The 19,328-nt window shown below is 37.3% G+C and overlaps 1 protein-coding gene across 13 annotated transcripts in view; it reads right to left on the bottom strand.

The window, feature by feature from the left end:
* Window positions 1-19,328, bottom strand: part of PIK3CA (phosphatidylinositol-4,5-bisphosphate 3-kinase catalytic subunit alpha) — a 46,743-nt gene that overhangs the window by 20,521 nt on the left and 6,894 nt on the right. For 5 of the 13 annotated variants that reach the window (XR_003992486.1, XR_003992487.1, XM_030493621.1 and 2 more), the window contains 7 exons: window positions 10,650-10,778; window positions 8,652-9,067; window positions 6,916-7,125; window positions 5,903-6,153; window positions 4,002-4,247; window positions 3,029-3,114; window positions 1,060-1,165 (listed from right to left, as the gene is read on the bottom strand). Coding sequence is in view for 11 of the 13 variants with exons in the window: in XM_030493621.1 (XP_030349481.1) it covers window positions 1,060-1,165; window positions 3,029-3,114; window positions 4,002-4,247; window positions 5,903-6,153; window positions 6,916-7,125; window positions 8,652-9,003 (1,251 nt within the window). In the remaining 2 variants the exon portion in view is untranslated. Of the gene's footprint in view, window positions 1-1,059; window positions 1,166-3,028; window positions 3,115-4,001; window positions 4,248-5,902; window positions 6,154-6,915; window positions 7,126-8,651; window positions 9,068-10,649; window positions 10,779-14,389; window positions 14,555-14,696; window positions 15,456-16,627; window positions 19,316-19,328 lie in introns of those variants that run through there. The other 8 variants (XM_030493616.1, XM_030493617.1, XM_030493619.1 and 5 more) reach the window with 8 other exon arrangements.

The following is a 19,328-nucleotide window of genomic DNA, read 5'->3' as shown; positions in this document are numbered from 1 at the left end:
TCTATTAATTACTGCAGAGTGAGTCAGGAGAAATAACATTTCCACCCCAAAGCAAGTTGTTACACTCCCAGATTAGCAGAAAAGCAGGTTGTGGTAGCTGTATCATACTTTTCTATGAATGACTGTCATGGCAGTCATTTTGCAAAATGGTATCAAAACACTTTCAAACATATGCTAACTAACATCTTCCCACATCAAAATTAACTCAAGATGATGCAAAGTTTTTTTGACAAAGAGAGAATTTTTACCAAGGTCTGTAGTGATGTAATAAGGGGCAACAGTTTTAAACTCTCAGACAATAGGTTTAGGGTGGACAATTTTATTATTTTTTTTTTTTATGATAAGGGTGGTCAGACACTGGAACAGGTTGCCCAGAGAAGCTGTGAATTCCCCATCACTGGGAACAGTGAAGGTCAGGATGGGCGGAGCTTTTCAGCAACCTGGTCTAGTGAAAGATATCCCTGCCATGGGCAGGGATCTTTAAAGGTCCCTTCCAACCCAAACCATCCTACAATTCTGAAAGATTTGTAAACCTGGTTGTAGACAAAAATAACTGTATAGTACCTGTAACACTCAAACCCAGAATGTAATGATGCTGGTGGCTATCAGATGCCATACGTAGAGTCTTTAAAATTACTATCTGAAATCTTTCAACAAATACTAAAGCAACACAAGTTTTCTTTAAAGATCAACTCTAAATACAAGTATAAATATCGCCATTTTTAGTAAACAGGTAAGTAACATATGGATTTACAAACTTGAGTTTAAAGGCACTTGCACCTCAAAATACTAACAACTGATCTTTGAGTCTGGCAATACAGTATAGACACTATTGACACTGTTGAACAGATAAGCTTTTCCCCATGTTAACTTCTGATCACAAAAACTGTGGTAGTCTGATTAAGGTACAAGAAAAGAAACCCCTTTTTTTTTTAAATCAGATTAAAATCAAATATTGCACTAAGACTCATTGCCAGCACAGCATTTACCAAGTATCTTCCCAAACTTGACTTCAGTAGCTTTTGTTCATTAGTTTATTAAAGCCATGAAGTATTTTACCTCTTTTGCGCCCTTCCGGCCTTTAACAGAACAGATAGAAAGGCACAGGCGAGCAGCACGTGGAAGATCAAGAATGTACATGTCATACAATAGCCATTCGTTCCACCTATAAGATTTAAAAAGCAAAATAAAACCAGGTCAAAGGACAGCATGGAGACAACTGTATTCAACCAAAGTTATACTAAAAGGTATTTCTTATATTCCTACCTAAACTATACATGTGTATAAAAAGTACACTTTATCACTGAAAAAGGGTACTCCTACATGCATTTGCCCACATTCCTTTTGTGAATGGAAACTTCCTCAAATAGCCTCCTAGCACCAGTACTGTTTAAAAAGTCATGCTAGGTTCAATTTCTGCAAACCTAGTAATAGGTTCATTCATTTTCACTCTTGCAAACCTACTGACTGCAACTGTCGGCATAGGCATAACCTGAAGTAATGGATTTGCATATGTGCTACACTAATAGAAGGTGTAGCTTCCAATATTTTTCACTTCAGGAAAAAAGCAAGTAGGAAAAAACGTGGCATAGCTTTCAGAACTCAAATGAATTTGAACTACTGGAAAATAAAAAGATAACTGCGAGATGGGAATATAACAGAAATACGACACCAATCCAAATCAGTATTCCTAATACAAATATTATTCTATTTACCATAGTAATAAGAGCACAGATTGGTTCTACAGGAATATATATTTTGTTTTTGTTAACTTCTCTAAGTAGACTTCTCAGTTGGTGGATCTGTGCTTTTGAAGAGGAACTTCTGAATACAGTTCCTTTTCCTAAGCCAATTGCCATGGTGAATTTTCTCAGTTGGAAAAGGCAGCTGATTCCAAGGACAGCATTAATTTTTCAATGTGTCTATAGCTACTAAAAGCAGAGTTTTATAAAGAAATAACTGTCCAAACCCTCCAAGAATTAAGAAATTGGCAGATAAATTTTAATTCACTTTTTTTATGTGTTCATTTCATAATACAGATCTGTGTGATTAGACCCATGTTTTCAAGCCATACCCATCATCGCCTGTTCAAGAAGATTTTGTGCCTAAACCAGTTAAAATATCAGTTCAAGTATAGCTATATTTGGGGCAACCCAGAGGGAGAGGCTATTTTTCAACAACTACACATATTAGTAAGCCCTCTATTTATACAGCCTAATCGTATTTAAACAGACAAAAATAAGAGTTTCAAAATGTATTCATAAAGACATGAAGTCAGAAAGAAAATGCACATCAATAATTACTTCTGAACACATACTTTGCATCTAATCCTAGCAGATGCTGAAATTTCACACCTCCTCAGTCAAAGTTACAGGAACATCTTTTAGATACTTGTTCTGAATATATTCTAGAAGTGCACGTAAACTTCTTTAGTTCAACATGCCCTTTTAAGTTCATGTACATTATTTTTCTAGATAATATTGATGGTAGGTCAAATATCCTGAAAATAGTCAGCCCAGATCTGGAAGTCACTTCCATGTTAACAAATAATACCCATCTCTCCACACTCAGTGGTTCTGCTTTAGAACACACCATGCAACCTCACTGAAAGAGATTTGCAGGTTACATGACATCGCATTGCCTTGTGCTAAAAGTAAAATCTGAACCTGCAACTGGAACACCTGCTATTGATCCACAGTGAAAAACACAGCTCAGTTACCCAGAGCTATGCTGATTTCACAGTATTTATGAGTAATTATATTGGAGTTTCAGTGGCAACTGCCAAATGCACATATAAAACAGTAGTATAGTTTCTTTACTGAACAGATGTGACACAAAATACTTATGTTTTAATTAAATTACTTCTATTTATAAATATAGGGATACGTAAAAATATTTTTACAAAGCTTAAGGCAAGGAATTCCCAGCAAGGAGCTCTCGTGAATAATGGCTAAGGCAAGCCTTTACTCCTTCAGTTATTATGCCCTGGAAGTCAGGTTTTCTGCAGTCACTCAATTATTTAGCTTACCTGGGATTAGAACAAGGTACCCTCTGAGTATTCACATTGTCACACAAAGGTTCCCCTCCATGGTAGATACCTGTTCTTACATAGATCTGAAAAACAAATGTCAATATTAGTACTGCCTTTGAAATTTTACTATAAAAATTTTTTCACTCCTATCAACATGTACTATGATTATAACATATTAACCTTTCATTTTCATCACTTAAAAATGAAACAAACAAAAAAAAAAAAAAAAATCTGAGAACCTAACAGCTCCATCACTCCCCAACCCAATTCTTTCATGCTCTGTAAGGTGGGAAGCACAGTATATAAACATACCCTTCTAGAAAAAAACGTTTTGGTCTTTTCCCTTTTTAATTGCAAAACTAGTTCTTTAAAAATACAGTAATAACCTTGAAATGAACACTAAAAAACCCCCTTGAATTCATTCTCAATTCTTCCTGTGTCAAGGTATAGTTAAAGACTGAACAAGTTCTGAGAGAGCACGCCAGGCTTGTAGTTCAATAGGATTAAACCCTACCTGCCTTTTCTTCTTGATCTCTCCATACCTCCCTTTTCAAAAACAAAGATGGCAGCACAGGATCCAGCATCCCCTCATCAAAAGTATTGTTAATTACCATAATACATTCTTAAACATAATATAATAATTATTTAGAATAGAGATAACAACATGGGCTTTGTTTTTCTATTATATACTCAGCTGAAGTGAACTATGCAAACTAAGTCCTGCTCCTACCAGGCAGAATATTTATCTAAGTACCACAACTCACACTTTTGAAGTAGTATACAAAAGTTTTTAGATGCTAAAATATGGCTAAAATTTTTTTTTTTTTTTAATAGAGTTGAGTAGTTACATAACAAAGTGGTCTAATTTTCTAATATGTTAAGTAACACTACTTTTCCAATGTAAACAGAGAATAGAAAACTCAGGAAAGAAACCATGAGTTGCTGAAAACCTGCACAGCATTTGCCTTACCTTGTCTATGTCTCTAATGTTCACATTTACATAGGTTGCACAGAGGATTCTTATTCTGAGAGCACTGTTTATAGTCCAGAGGGATTTGGCTGTAGCTTCTCCATTCATGTAGGGTGTAGCTGTAGAGATACGCCTGGAATAAGATGGCATTGTAAAGGTGTCCAGTGGCAGCTGGGTATAGAGGCTTTCCTTAGCCATCAGCATCAGATTGGGCATGCGGCCAAGCATTATACAGCTTCTTATATACTGCAAGAAACCAAACAAAAATTCACTACGTTTTCAAAGTTCATACTCTTGTTAATCTATACCTAAAAATATTCAGGAAAACATTTAAGTAAAAGCATATTTAAAGAGCTTATCATTGTCCCTGTATGTACAACCTTTACTGTGTTTACAGTTATAACATCCAACAGCTTAAATACATTGGGTAGGATTGCACAGTAGCACTTCGTACGGATTTTGAGATATGAATAGCGTCTACACAGTGGAAGGTTGAACTGGAGGAGATAGAGAAGACAGCTAACAACATGACAAGTGAGGTTTCTTGTAGTGCTCCTTAGCTCCAGCACGGTGTAGCACAAATTAGACTGCTTCCAGATTAGAGCTTGAGCTGTTTTTCCATACCAACGTGTTGTACTAGCCTGGTGTGCAGAGCTAGCACAGGTGACTTGATACTCCTAGTCACAGGCAGAAACCCCAAGGCAAATGGCAGACACTCATTTTTGGTTCAGTTGTGCTTACTATCATATGTTCAGCACTGATGCTGACAGACTCCAGCTGTAAGGCTGTATGGTGTCCATTCAGGATTGAGAGCTGAGGGCATTTAGTCTAGCAACAGTACCATAAAATACAATGCGTTCAGACAGGCCCAGCCCTGGAGCATTATTAGCAAGCTCGTTTGCAGCACAGTAAAGACATACCAGATACGTCTGAAGAAACCATGCCAGATCAAACAGGTCTGGTGTTTGATCTTTAGATGACTGTGCAATATCTTTCATGTATGCCTGCACTTGTTCCCCAGCTCCCACAGAACAGAGCTGCTTTTCCCATTAATCAGGATTCCCTATTCCCCTTTTCTCCCCCATTGCTCTGGAAAGCAGACTGTCAACCATTTTAGATGAAGGAATAGAAGCTGTTTATTACAACAATACATTCCTCAAAGAGGAAGCAGCAGCAGTCTGTCAGGAAATCTACAGGGTAACATTGTTGTCTGCTCCAGAGAGGGGGCTGCTCAGATGCTCTTCTGTCAGCAGTTCTGCCTCACACTCATAGCACTAACAAAACCCAGAAAATGAAGGACAGACAGCCACAAGGAAGACTTAAGAATAGTTTGCACAGTGCTGGAAGTTTATCACTCCTTTAGTAAGATTAAAAAAAAAAAAAAAAAAAAAAAAAAAAAAAAAAAGAGAGAGAGAGAATATAAGTAACAGGGAAACAACTAGCTTAGATTTTTTTTCCACCCCTAAAGGGGGAAGGGAGAAGATTCACAGTAGCAATGGTTGTCTCAATTTAACACCTGATTGAATTTCCTTTTGTATTATATCAGCCCATTCAAGCATACCTCATCTCTTGCCACCAGAAATCTAGGATACTTCTGAGAGTACCTACCACTGTTTTATCACCAATGTTAGCAGTAAACTACTTCATTCAAAGACAAAACACTAGTGATATCAATTCTAGTTTAAATTACCTTTTCTCCCCCTCTCTCTTTTGAAGCACATTCAGCAACAAATACGCACGACTCACATGCATTAGCCAGTTAAAGGAACACACACTTTCACTTACTATGTTTTGTATTAATTTAATGAAAGAGAAAGCCAGTCATAAAACTGATCACTTTTCTCCATCACAAATTTGGATTACGTGAGCATAGTTCAAAATAAATCCATCATGTTACTCACCTTATACTGGCTCAGTGGATATTTTTCTAGCAAGTATTCGTCACAGCCACACACTTTTAGAATGTATTTGCCTTGGTACTCCAAGACGCAAAGTTTCAGTTGTTCTGATGACAGCAACATACTTCGTGTTTTCTTCCTAATTGCTTCAGCAATAACTTGCTCAGGCACACAGTCATGATTGATTTTTAAGGTGTATTTCTGCTTATCATTGTTTGGTGAGACTATTACCCATATCACAACTATAATTTGCCCTAGAATAAATGTAAAATAATGTTAGGCCTATAATTTTCAGTGTAGTTTCAAACAAACCAAAACAAAAACCCAACCCAAAACCCACAAAATAACGCTAAAAACCCAAACCAAACAATCTCTCACCCCTCCTCAACATAAAGAACTGCTTGCAGTATGAAAGATGTAGACAAGATTCATAGCCCAAACTGACAGAGGGTTTCTAACATGCAAGGAACTACACTCCGTTTATTTGTGACTCTACCGTAAATTCAAACTTTTACCCCTTGAGGTTAAGTATACCTTTATTAACCAAATACACTTGACTATTTAGCCTTCAAGAAAACAGCAGTAACTTTCATATTTGAGGACTGCAAGGTAAGTTCGTGATTCAGCATCATTTAATTCCAGATTTCTGAATGTCATAGAAAAGAAAAATGCAAAGCCAACAAGCTCTTTCTGTCCATTAAAAAGAAAAAATCACCTCTATTTACCCAGGGCATGGGGGCTGGAACTAGATGATCTTTAAGGTCCCTTCCAACTCAAACCATTCTACGATTCTATGAAGATTTAGTTGTCACAACAGCAAAAACATAATTTTAAATGTTGTCTTCCTTTTGAAACTACATTCTATCAAGAAAGTAACTCTGCCTAACTTTAAGTGTAAGATATTGCTGAATTGTACGTAAAAGTGATTTACCTAAGTTACCTAGGTAACCAGCTGTACTCTTATTTCAATCACTGAAAAAAACCCATTATGTTTCTACTGTAAATATTTATCTTACCTTTATCTAGTTTATTGTATATATGTTTGGGTAGTTCAGGTGAAGACTCTACATTTGGAGGACAGACATATAATGCTCTACTATGTGGTGCATTGGCATCTCGAAGATCCACTGCTTCTTTACAAACATTAAGAATATTTCTTCTGAAGTCTTGTACTTCTGGATCCTTAACCATGTCAAATTCACAGACAGGCATTCCAATAGCAAAACCTATAGCATTGAAGCAGCATGAGGAAATAATTGTAACTGATAATTAAAGCTAAAGATTCTTTCCATCAGTGACAGAAAATGCATGCTATAAGCAAAACACAACCTAAAATATTTGTGCTAACTACTGGCTTCTACTTTTACATATGTTTTCTGTCATTTAAAAAAAACCCAGTTCTAAAGTTAGTGCACTTAGCAGTCACAAAAAAGGGTTAGAAAACAGGTGTACATTCACTGAAGATCCTTAAATCAGCACTCTCACAGCTAACACTCCTCCTGGAGGAAAAAGACCACTAAAAAATTTCCTGTGAAGTCAGCATGAAGTTTCTTAAGTGGACAGGAGATGTCCAACTTTTTTTCCTAAAATCCTAGCAGGATTATTGGTAGCTTTTAGGACCATAATCAAATTCACTTACAACTGAATGATGGCTATTCAATTTATTTTAATGAGCTACACTATTTTAAAAAAATGCGACAAGCACTCCAAGAGATACTGAACTTAAGCTCTTTGGCATAGATTTGTGTAGTAAGAGTGCATTTCTCTCAGGCCCGCAGTCTCAGGTGTAATTCCATTTACTATAATAAGATTACTTGCATAAATAATTATTTATGCATGAATGTTCAAATGGAAACTTTCAACTGTCCTGTTCCATGGTTAGCTAACGTCTCTTCTCCTGAAGTCCTGAACAGGTTAAGCTTTACAAAACACAAGTAGTTTATTTATGATGCATTCATAACAATTAAATAATTTAACAATTAGAAGCACCCCAGAACAAGTACTTCCAGTTGACAAGTCTCTACCATTGCCATATACATCTGTTAGCAACTAAACAGTGTGTTTGTACTGCCTGAATTTAGATACTTAACCTAGCTGAAACACATGCTAGCTTCCCTCTGCTTTCTTGATGAATAATGGAAAATCATAAGCTACCCCAGAGACGACTCAAAGTATTACAGTTTTCCTCCACTCTGCCCCTCCAACTTCAGGTGTTTTTGTTTATCTCCCCTCCCCAGGCTCTTCTTGTCAGATGCAGGAGAGAGAAACACTTCGTTTCTGAAACTTTACTTACTAAGCAAGATAGAGCAGTATTAAGCATGTGCTATTGCAAATCTAGTTTAAGATTTGTAGTTAAACCCAGAATTTACAATTCTGTAAACTTCAAAACAAATTAAGATGGACTTCCTAAATGGCACAACAGGCTTTGCTCTGCAATAATACAAAAGCCTGCTAATAAGAGACAAGCAAGGAATAACCTCTAACCCACATACAACTACAAATACATATAAAGCAACGACCTTACATGTCATTAATTATTAAACAGAACAGTAAAAGTAAGTTTAATTCACAGTTTATGAATGTCAGCTTTACTATGATCAGCATCTTTAGAAACCCGATGCAACAACCAACAGTTATGAAATGCAGACTTTGACAGATACAAGTGACAAACACAGCCCATTTCAACTCTTCATTTCGTATGTTGAAAAGGAAAAGCTAGTTAAATGGATTAGCTATGTTTAAATAATCTCACCTATTTCTCTATTGAGAATCTTTTCTTCTCTGTTACCTACTGGTTCAATAACTTTTAGAAAAGGCTGAAACAGTCGCAGGTCACAAAGTCTCCGCGTTTCATCAAAAAATTCTTCTCTTTCTGCTTCTTGTGTAACACTTACAAAAATATAAGAAGATTCATCTTGAAGGAGCTGATAGAGAGGATATTTTCTTGCTTCCTTAAAGAGTTCATGTTTAATAGTTAGTAAGGTGGCCTCACGGAGGCATTCTAGAGTCACTATCATTCCATTTGGGAGAAGACACTCCACAAGGATCCGCGGTGGCATCAAGTGGATGCCCCATAGTTCACCAGATGATGGTCGTGGAGGCATTTTTAAGTCTTTAGATAACTTCGTATGGGAAGTTTTTCAAGCAGTGATTCATAGGCATAAACCTAAGTAAAAATCAAATTTAAATATTAAAATTTAAAATATTAACATCACAAGGCATTTCAGATAAAATTATTCAAACACCACTTATAATTGTAGATGAATATTCACAGCTATATTTTACATTTGTAAGGAAAAGTACTTGCTAAAACTGATGTCTAAGGAACATGTATTTGATGTAAATATCTACTCAGATAAAACAGTTAATAGCAGGATCACATTAGTTTGTAAAAAAAAAAAAAAAAAAAAAAAAAAAATGAAAAGCAGCCAATACTCATATGGCCTGAAAGAAGAGGATTAGCTTTTTAACTGAAGTTTATAATTTATGATTAGAACACTTAAATAGCATGGAGGATGAAAATGTCAAATATTCACATTATTATTATAGTAACTTTTAAGCAGAACTCAAACCCAATTCTTCACATTTTTATTTTGGAACGATCACTGTAAACTACTTACACCAGCAAAACCCCCATTTTTCCATGAACGAGACAGAAGAACTGAGCTCCATTAACACTTTTTGGTTGGACTTGTTTTATTTAGTATCAATTCCCTGTTCTAGTTCCCTTTGGCAGCCCCATGAATGTCTTTGCCAAGCCGACGGAAATGAGTGGAACACATGTCTGACCTTCTAGCAGTGCTGTCTTATGCCAGCCTAGAGCAGGTACAAGCAAATTGTATCTGGACAGAGCAGAGAGGTCTTACAGACCAGCAGCCAAGAACAGATGCCAAACAAGGAGCAGAAGAACTAGGCAGGCACACAGTGATACTTCATCAGTAACTCTCCTAATCACTACCTATTTTTCATTTCCTTAACCAGATACAATATGTATGTATTTGTGAGAGAAATCCGCCAGGAACTATTGAGTTTGATCAGGAAGTTTTCACACACAAACTATTGGCATCCTGTGACAAAAGTGATTAACATTCCAAGTTACAAAGTATTTGCTTTTCTTTGTTCTGAAGCCTGTTACTTTCACCTGATATCCCAGATTTCTTGTAATGAAACTGTTCCTTATCTTTGCATTTGTTACTCTTAATTTTATAGCAATCCATGAAGTCCTCCCCACTACCTCTTTTCCATGATAGTCCCAGATTATTTAGCCCTCCTCTGCCCAAAAGTCATTCTATATTTTTGTTAATCCTTGTCACCTTCTTTGTACCTCTTCCATCTTTACCATACCCTTTTTGCAACGCAGAGGGGGAACAAGCATATCTGCACACCACATTCAAGATCCAAACTAAGCACATGTTTACACAGTGAGATAATATTTTCTATTGCTTTCCAAATAAGTAGTTGCTGCTCAGTGACAGTCAGAAAAGCAGGACATTTTTGCTGAACTGCATACCATATATTTAAGCTCTCATTGCAGAGTAAGTTACCACAAAGGCCATCATACATTAAGCAAATCTCAAACAGTGCATTACTTACACTTAGCCCATAATTTCATTAACTTCAGCATGTACATTATGAGAGGGTAACACCAACAGACCTGTAAAGAACAGTCCATTACCCATTTCACCTTCTCCATCAACCAAGTATCCTGAAAACACAGGGCTACACCAGACTACTATACTAAAGCCATTATTTTCAGTCAAGAACCCTCTTAGAACTGCTGCTCTACCTTAGTTTCTTCTTGTAGTAACAGAAAGGAGGAAAAAACCCAAACCAACAGCTTCACATCTCTTCTGTTTCATCAGCTTTCTGTAAGCTCTCACTGTGGAAAGACAATGAAGGCTATGTTTGCCCTTTGCTGAACAATTTTTAAAAACATATATTTCATGTATGTATAAATAAGATTATTTATTTATAAATATCTAAACATTGCCTATATAAAAAAAAAAAAAAATTACCCCCATTTCTGCACTTCTATGTCTTTGTGCTTATTTTCTGAATTTTCTTCCAAGTACATGCTTTTGCCACACTTTGGCTCTTAAAAAAAAGCATTAGAATCAAAGTGTCTACTGCTTCTTAAGCAACTCTGAGTAGCAATAGGTTTGTCTTTATTAACCCCTCCTTTATAGTTGGATTTTGGGCTTTTAAAAATATCAACAAGAGTACTGAAGTGCCACTGCAACTTTAGAGAAGCGCTGTTCCACCAGCACTTCATGCGTATTTACAAGGGCTTTGCAACTGACTTTTTTTAACAAGAGCCTAAAGAAGCTATTTAATTTTCCTCATCATTCTAATAGTTCTAGTGAATGGAAACTGAAAATTCCAAGCTGAAACTGAAAGTTCCAAGCACACTCATGGTGCATTTAAAGAGCCAAACTTTGAAAGCTTACCAATTACAAAACACTACAAATGAACCCAAATAACATCATTTAGAGTAACTTGGGAGAATTCTGAATTACTGATAACTATACTCAATTTACAGATAAAAAGAAATACAGAGGGTTAAATAGCATCTTTTTGTCAGGCAAGGCATGAACACAACTGCCTCTTAGTTCTGCTGAATCTCATGCTTATTTACATTTCTTAATTACCAGCATTGGCAGAAACACATTACTGTTAAGGCGTATACCAGCATAAAAACCCCAGAACAACAAACGAGAACATGCAGTTGTAAGAACTTTTCTGTCCAGACATATAAACAATGATAATATAGATGGACAACAATCAAATTAAATATTCACAACACAGACTAGTTTATACCAGCAGTCTTTTAAGTTCAGTTCTGCAATCCTGTTGAGGCTCCTCTGAACTGACAATTTTAAGAACCCATCTTCTCCCTGTCCAAGGCATGTGTTCTCATTCTTCATCATGCTGGCATCAGAGCCAGCTCGTTACAGGGTCCAATGGATTAAAGTGGCAGAAAACTACTCACTTTTCCTTTCTGGACTAGATTCTGCCGTTTTAGCTGCCTTATTGAGATCACCATGGAGTCAGATGAATGCCAAGGTCTGCACAGGAGGGTAAGCATGACTACAGTAGTGCTGAGCTAGCTCAGCTTTAAGAATAGTGGTTTGATCCACTGCAAGTTTTTCCTCCATCCCCACCAATAATTGCTAACAAAAAAAAAAAAACCCCACAAACCAGAGGCAGGTCTGGGTGACACACACATGTATTAAATCCTTTTAGATAAGCATCTTTTCAAAATAAATGTCAACCTTGGCTTTTTAAATATTTCAAACATTAAATGCCAACTCAATACCATTCACTTAAAGACTTCTAAATGGTCCAAAACCTACACTCCTTTTAGAGCAACTGCAACAAAACAGCAGCTCTTGTTTTGAACTGGGTTACAGACATGTCAGAATGGCGCATATAGTCATTCTGTGTGCACATTCATTTTACTTGCACATGTAAGCACGCCTCCAGGGTTTGGATTTGGAAAGCAAATAAGTAAACAGAAACAGTTTTGAAGTATAGTTGGCAGCTTGTGTTTCTGTGTACACTTTCAAATCTGGAAGGCTGCCCGGAATAAATAGAATCAATTATGTTCTTCGACAGTAAAAGGACTGTAAGAGAATTCAAGAGAGATGTTATTTAAATCCCACTAAGAGTACATGCAAACACTTCAAATGAATGCTACATCACACCTCCAATCCCTGACCTTCTAAAATGACCTTAAACTTTTTTCCTCTGCCAAAAGCTTTGGGATACCTGGATTTGTGCAAAGCATTTGACACTGTGCCACACAACATCCATGTTTCTAAATCGGTGAGACATGGTTGCATTCAAAGAGTTGTGATCAATGGCTTGATGTCCGGGTGGAGATCAGTGACAAGTGCCATGCCTCAGGGGTTTGGTACTGGGACCAGCACTGTTTAACAGCTTTGTCAGCAACGCAGAGAGTGGGATTAGCGTACCTTCACAAGTTTGCCAATGACACCAAGCTGTGTGGTTACTTGGGGGTGCTGGTTAACAAGAAGCTCAACATGACCTGGCAATGTGCGCTTACACCCAGAAAGACAACCATATGCTGGGCTGCATCAAAAGCAGCACAGCCAGCAGGTCGAAGGAGGGGATTCTCCTCCTTTATTCCACTCATGAGACCCCACCTGGAGTACTGCATCCAGCTCTGAGGCCCCCAACACAAGAACATGGACGTGCTTGAGCGAGTCCAGAGGAGGCCACAAAGATGATCAGAGGGCTGGAGCACCTCTCCTACGAAGACAGGCTGAGCAAGTTGGGCTTGTTCAGCCTGAAGAAGAGAAGGCTCTGGAAGACCTTAGAGCATCCTTCCAGTACCTAAAGGGGGCCAACAAGAAAGCTGGAAAGGGACTTTTTACAAGAGCATGTCAGGATAGAACAACGCAGAATCAATTTAAACTAAAAGAGGAAAGATCTATAGTAGATATTAGGCAGAAATTCTTTGCTGAGGGTGGTGAGGCACTGGTATAGGTTGCCCAGAGAAGCTGTGGCTGCCTCATCCCCAGCAGTGTTCAAGGCCAGGTGGGACGGGGCTTTGAACAACCTGGTCTAGTGGAAGGTGCCCCCGCCTATGGCAGGGGGCTGGAACTAGGTGATCTTTAAGGTCCGTTCCAACCCACAACATACTATGATTCTATGATACCACAATATGATCAGAAAGGCCAAACTCAAAAACAGTCACTGATCAAATCCACATTCTTTTCAGCCTTCCTGATCCATTCAGCACATTCTCCATCACTAACATATTATATATTAAAACCACAGTTAACTGATAAGGCTTTTTTCCATGTTTTGTAAATTACCTGTGGGCATGTTCTCCAAAGAGAGGAACTCCATCTGGCATGAACATGTCTTATAAAGCAGGTGAAGACCCACAGTGGAAGTCTGTGGGCCAGTCTAGGGGGAAAAGGTTTTATTCACTTTACGAGACATTGTTAAGGTTGTCTGTCATCAGCACAGGCACCTACAGCTACTGTTCAGGCTCTGCAAGAAGCAAATTCTTCCATCTATAATGTACCAACTAGGAAGAAATCTAGCATGCATAGAAGGAAGCAAAAAGCAGAAGTGTACTGTGCAGTAATGCTGTGTTACATGTATAAAGTGTGGCATGCTTACGTAAAGAGCATTGCAGTGACTGAGCTGAATACTTCTGCATTGCTATAAACATCAGCTAGCGTTTCAAAATAAATTCAAAATGACAGACTAAACACTCAATTTTATCAGTCCATATTTGAAACTGAATTAGTCATTCAGTAAACTATTACAGTTTAATTGAAGTCCATTACTTTCTCCAGTCACAGCACAAATCCCATTACATTGCTTTCATACGCAAGATGTAGCAATGTTTTATAATTTGTTGTATCTTTGGTACCAAAGAGCTGCTCATTAGGATTTGTGTCTAGATTTGATTTCTTTTTCATGTAGAAGTTTACTCTAGACTATTAGCATTGCCTTAAGAAAAAGTCTTCTACTCAACAAACAATCCAGCTGTGTTTATAGATTTTGATTTACTGAGCACTCGTGCAGGTTATATAGTTTTCTGGATTCTCTATCAAACTGACAGTATCAGTCACAGGTATATCCCCAAATAAGCTTTTTTAAACTTCTGTGGAATTACTGAAACAAAAGGGAGAGGGAGGAGATGAAAAGATTCTTGGGACAAGAGTAACACTTTTCAGAATGAAAGATACTTCAAACTTTCTAAAGAGCAAAATGTTTTATTCTCATCTTCAGACATATCATGCACTCCAAAACTCACCATAAAGAAAACTGGGCAGAACTGCCTGCCTAATTTTGCTGCTGTCCAAACCTGCTGCGTGGTGACAGTAAGACTCCCCCAGACTAGATATTTTCAGTACTGTCCTTTTGTTCTTCCTGCTTGCCAAGCTGGCATTTTTCCAAAATCCAGGAAGTGGATATAAAGAGGTCTGAAATTGTCCTCTATGAAAACATTACTACACACAGATTTAAACAGCAGAAATACTGCTCTGTTTAGAATAGAAACAGGAGACTCTTGTATTGCAGTTTTGTTGTCTTATTTCTTACGCGTTACCATCATTATTTCACAGAAAAGGCTCAGATACACGGAATTGCTTATCTGACCACAAACAGCAGCTTAAGGGAAACAAACAGAAGGATTTAACACTGTCGAAAATACATCTTAATAGCATTTAGCTTCCTTCTGAAACAAGGAAGTATTTCCAAACACAATGTATTTTATTTGCAGCTACCCACTTCTTCCCCCCTGCAAAACAGTGCTGAGTAGCTTTGTCTTCTTCTAGACAGAGCTAAAAAAACCCCAACAACATTACTGGTAGCATCCACAGAATTATAGTACAGCAGAAATACAAAATTATTCTTTCCTGTGAATATTAAATCTCACTGGAAATTAGTGAAAAGAAATGTCAGTTTTATTAGACATGAGAACATGGGTTGGCTATGTTTCAAAGCTGTTTTCTTTGAAGTTATCTTACAGGCAGATTTTTTTGTTTGTTTCAAAATATAGTATTATTGGATTCTGGTTGTAGTGACTTTCAGATAACCATGAATAAAATTAATGGTGTGGTCATCCTGAAAAGAAGAAAGAATCCACTATATATATATATATATTACCTCTTGGGCAATACTATGTTATGTATTGCTGAAAAAAAAATACAGAATCAAACAGATAAAACAAAAACAAGATGAACAATCTAAAAAGATCTACTATTGCTGGATTTTTTTTTCTTTTATTTTTTTGTCCAAGAAAACCAAAAGACCTTTGTAAATTCCTATTTTCAAATCCCCTTGCTTACCCTCCCCCATCCATGCAGGCATAATGTTTATAGCTTCACTCACTATCTGGGAACCATGAAAACAGGATCACGAGAAAGAAACATTTGCAAGTTGCTGGTGACCTCTACAACTCCCACTACGATGGTGCTTTTTCCCCAGGGATCCCATGACATATCAAGAGCAGAATGCCTGTCCTAGAACATTTTCTTCCAGTTAAAGGCAGTTTTTTTTCCTCTTTGTTAACAAAGGAAAGCCTGGAATTAAATCTTCCTTTTAGTCCTAAAACATTCAGTAATTCTATTTCTAGCTTCACCTCAAATGAAAGGATTTTATTATTTATAGAAGACAAGTAGCCATAAAGCACAACAAAATTACAAAACCAACACATTTTCTCTTTACACTTCACATATCTGCTTACTCATTATTTCAACAATTAGCTTGGTTTGCTATGTAGCAGGATGAGAATTACTCTCCTGCCTGGCTCTGTTCTGGCTGGAGCTGCTCCTCCACAGCTAGGTGTGCACTCTGAAGCACACTGTGCAGCACTCAAAATTCTTTCAAGTTCTTCAAATCAAAAGCTTTAAAGTTTAGCAAAATTCAGAACATGTAATTTCATACCAATAGAAATAAGGTTTTCCTCTGATTACATACTCTATTTTATATGGATGACAAACATTTTTTATGTGAACATCAGAAGGAACATGAAGTAAAAAAAAAAAAAACAACCTACCACAAACCATATTTGCTCCTTGCTACAAATACTGAGAGCTTCAGTGTCAATTCTCACACACAGAAATGTTCTGCGTTTGGAAATTAGTCTAAGATGACATAAAAAAAGATTACTCTAGAATGTCATGCATGAAATTATATTAGATAGGTAACAACTGCTGACTATATATAAAAATAAATTTCCACCTTGAATAATGTTGTTTTCTTTCCGTGTTTCTTCCCACCCTCCCGCCTTCCTGGGATATCTGGAACACTGACAGTAAACAGGATCTTTAAAAACAGGAAGTGCTGGCACACAGACAAGAAGCCCGAGCAGAGTGAATCCAGGTGTTCCGCACTCTGGTCTAGTCTGAATCTTCATCTAACACGAGCAGCTGTGCAGCAGAGCTGTAATTCAGATAGATACTGGACCTTTCCTGGTGCTGATCTCCCCCAGGCATGTCACCTTGGGTTTCGGAAGTAACTCTCTGCTGCAGCAAGATCAATCTTCAGTTCTACTGAAAAAGAGCAAAGATTTCCTCTCCTACCGTCCATACCTAGAAGGGCAGGGAAAGAACTGCAATGAAACACAGGAGGCACTGCAGTCCTCACACTTCTATGCTTGCCTCTCTACTACAACCAACAGTGTCAAGAGGGTTCAATCTACATCATAAACCTGACCAGCTCCTCTGGATGGAAGGCACAGAGAGAAATATGTGTTCATTAAGAAAATATGACTGAGATTAGGTCCACTTCTGTTTATTAATTTACATCCATCTTCACTCAAAAGACCCACTCCTGTGAGCCCTTCCTTTTTTTAGAAGCAGCTGAAAAAGACATCAAACTCAGTGTGACTTACAGCATATTGCGTAGTACTTCCCACATAATATTTCTTAGGATGGAGTCTGACAGCAACCTTAAATTGAAACAAAAGGTTTCTTTGGTACCAAACTACTCCAGACCCTGAAAGCGATTCACGCGTATAAAAATAAAAGAAGTTTGAGTGGCAGTGGATAGCAGTATTTTTACAGTTTTGCAGATTTTTAATATTAAGTATAGAACAGTGAACTGGAAGACAGAAGTTTCTGTTCCATAATCTCAATATGAATTAGCTTTCCATTTATTCTATCTTAACTGCCTTCTGTAGCCAAACAGAACAGATGTATGGGTTTAGTCTGCATAGACTTACTGAATTCCATTAGCAAAAATCATTAACTTTTATTTACTGGTAAACAGAGGATGGGATGCAACTTCACTTTTGATAGAGCATTTGTAAGGAACCACATCCCTCGGCAAGAGCCATGGAAGCAGTGTGGGGTTTGGTTTTTTTTTTAATTCCCTTTTTAAAACCATTTGTTGAGTGAAAGAAGTTTGTGGTGGAGTTAAGACAAAGGCACAGTAACTATAACGAAAAATATCAATCTGGCAGCTAAATACTCTCGCCCTATAAACAGCTGAAGTTAATGTTCTTAGCAAGTTTTCCTATGCAAAGACACATGGAATAAGATAGCAGGCAAACAAGTCCTACTTCTACATGAGCTGTAATTGCAACAAGAAAATACCATGGCTTTTCAAGAGTTGGTTAGAAATAATGAAGTATTACTTCCTAGCAGACTTGTTTGTGATACAGTCAATAGTGATTAACTAAATATTTATTTAGCAGTAGATGATAACCCTGCTGAAAGTTAAGCACCAGCAGTTTTCATAAAGTATCAACAGACCTTTATTTTCCCCCATCCTGCCTACCCTGCACACCAAGTGCTCAGAGCTGCACGGTGGGGATACTATTCACCTGCAAAACATTTAGCACTACTACATGCTCCCATCAGGCTTCATCACCCTAAAGGTCACAGATCACTCAGCTGTATTGCTCCTAAGCCATCAGAAACCTGGCCTTCTATGTGGAACAATACCGCTGACTGAGTTACTGATTTTGTAAGCATATTTGACTGCTTTATAAACACTACAAAACCCCCAAAGTTCCTCTGAAACCTTAAGGTGTGTAGGTTTATTCTTGTTCTATTGACTCTGGTTAAGTAGGACTTTTCTCTGCATTTACAGTTGAATGCCAAGGCAATAATCATGACTTGAGACACTAACATATTTGCATTTGTGTTCAAGAAGCGCAAACAAATATGATTCACTGTGACTGTGTATGTCATTAGGTACTGCATGCTTCAGCCTGAAGTACAAAAACAGCTATGGTAAACTGTGACAAATGGTTTTCCAGCATGTTTAATCAAATGTTTATCATTTTAGTACATATCTATTAGAAGCATCTGGTTTGCAAACCTTATGTTGTGCAAACACAAAAGCACCATTTCAAGCATGGGGCTACTCAGACATTAAGCTTGTTAGTGCATCTCTTTTTCCTGTACTTCAAGCTGTTACCCAAATTGTTTCTCTAAATGAGGTCAGAGTACCAGCAATTTGTGATGACTACATCTGAAAGAAATCGCTAATATTTGCCTAAACGGATAATGTTTGTAATTAACATGAACTTTCCAAAGAAGAAAGTGACATAAGCTCATAGGTATTTAAACGGTGAGTAACAGCAACATCTCCACAATAGTTTAAAGACTTCTCAGCTTCCCAGGTTGGAAAGTCACTTTCATATCCAGATTAAACACTGAAACTAGAGACACATGCTGCCCACCACTACAATTGGAGCTCTGTAAAAGGGATACATTAAGAAGACATTTTAAAAAAAGGTCAGAAAGATACTGGCAGTAGTCAGTCACTGCTATTAAGAGAACTTTATACATCTGCATAAACAAGGAAGTATTTTTAATACATTTCCATTTTAATGGTCCTCTGGAAACATTTTGTTCATGTTTTTGTAGGTATGTATGTTCCAAAAGACCAAAAGCACTTTTAAGTCTGTTCTGGGACAGAACAGAAGACCACA

This window comes from Strigops habroptila, chromosome 8 (genome assembly GCF_004027225.2).
Source record: "Strigops habroptila isolate Jane chromosome 8, bStrHab1.2.pri, whole genome shotgun sequence".
Classification (NCBI taxonomy): domain Eukaryota; kingdom Metazoa; phylum Chordata; class Aves; order Psittaciformes; family Psittacidae; genus Strigops; species Strigops habroptila.
The sequence above is the reverse complement of the archived record's forward strand: the minus strand, read 5'-3'. Positions and strand labels throughout refer to the sequence as shown.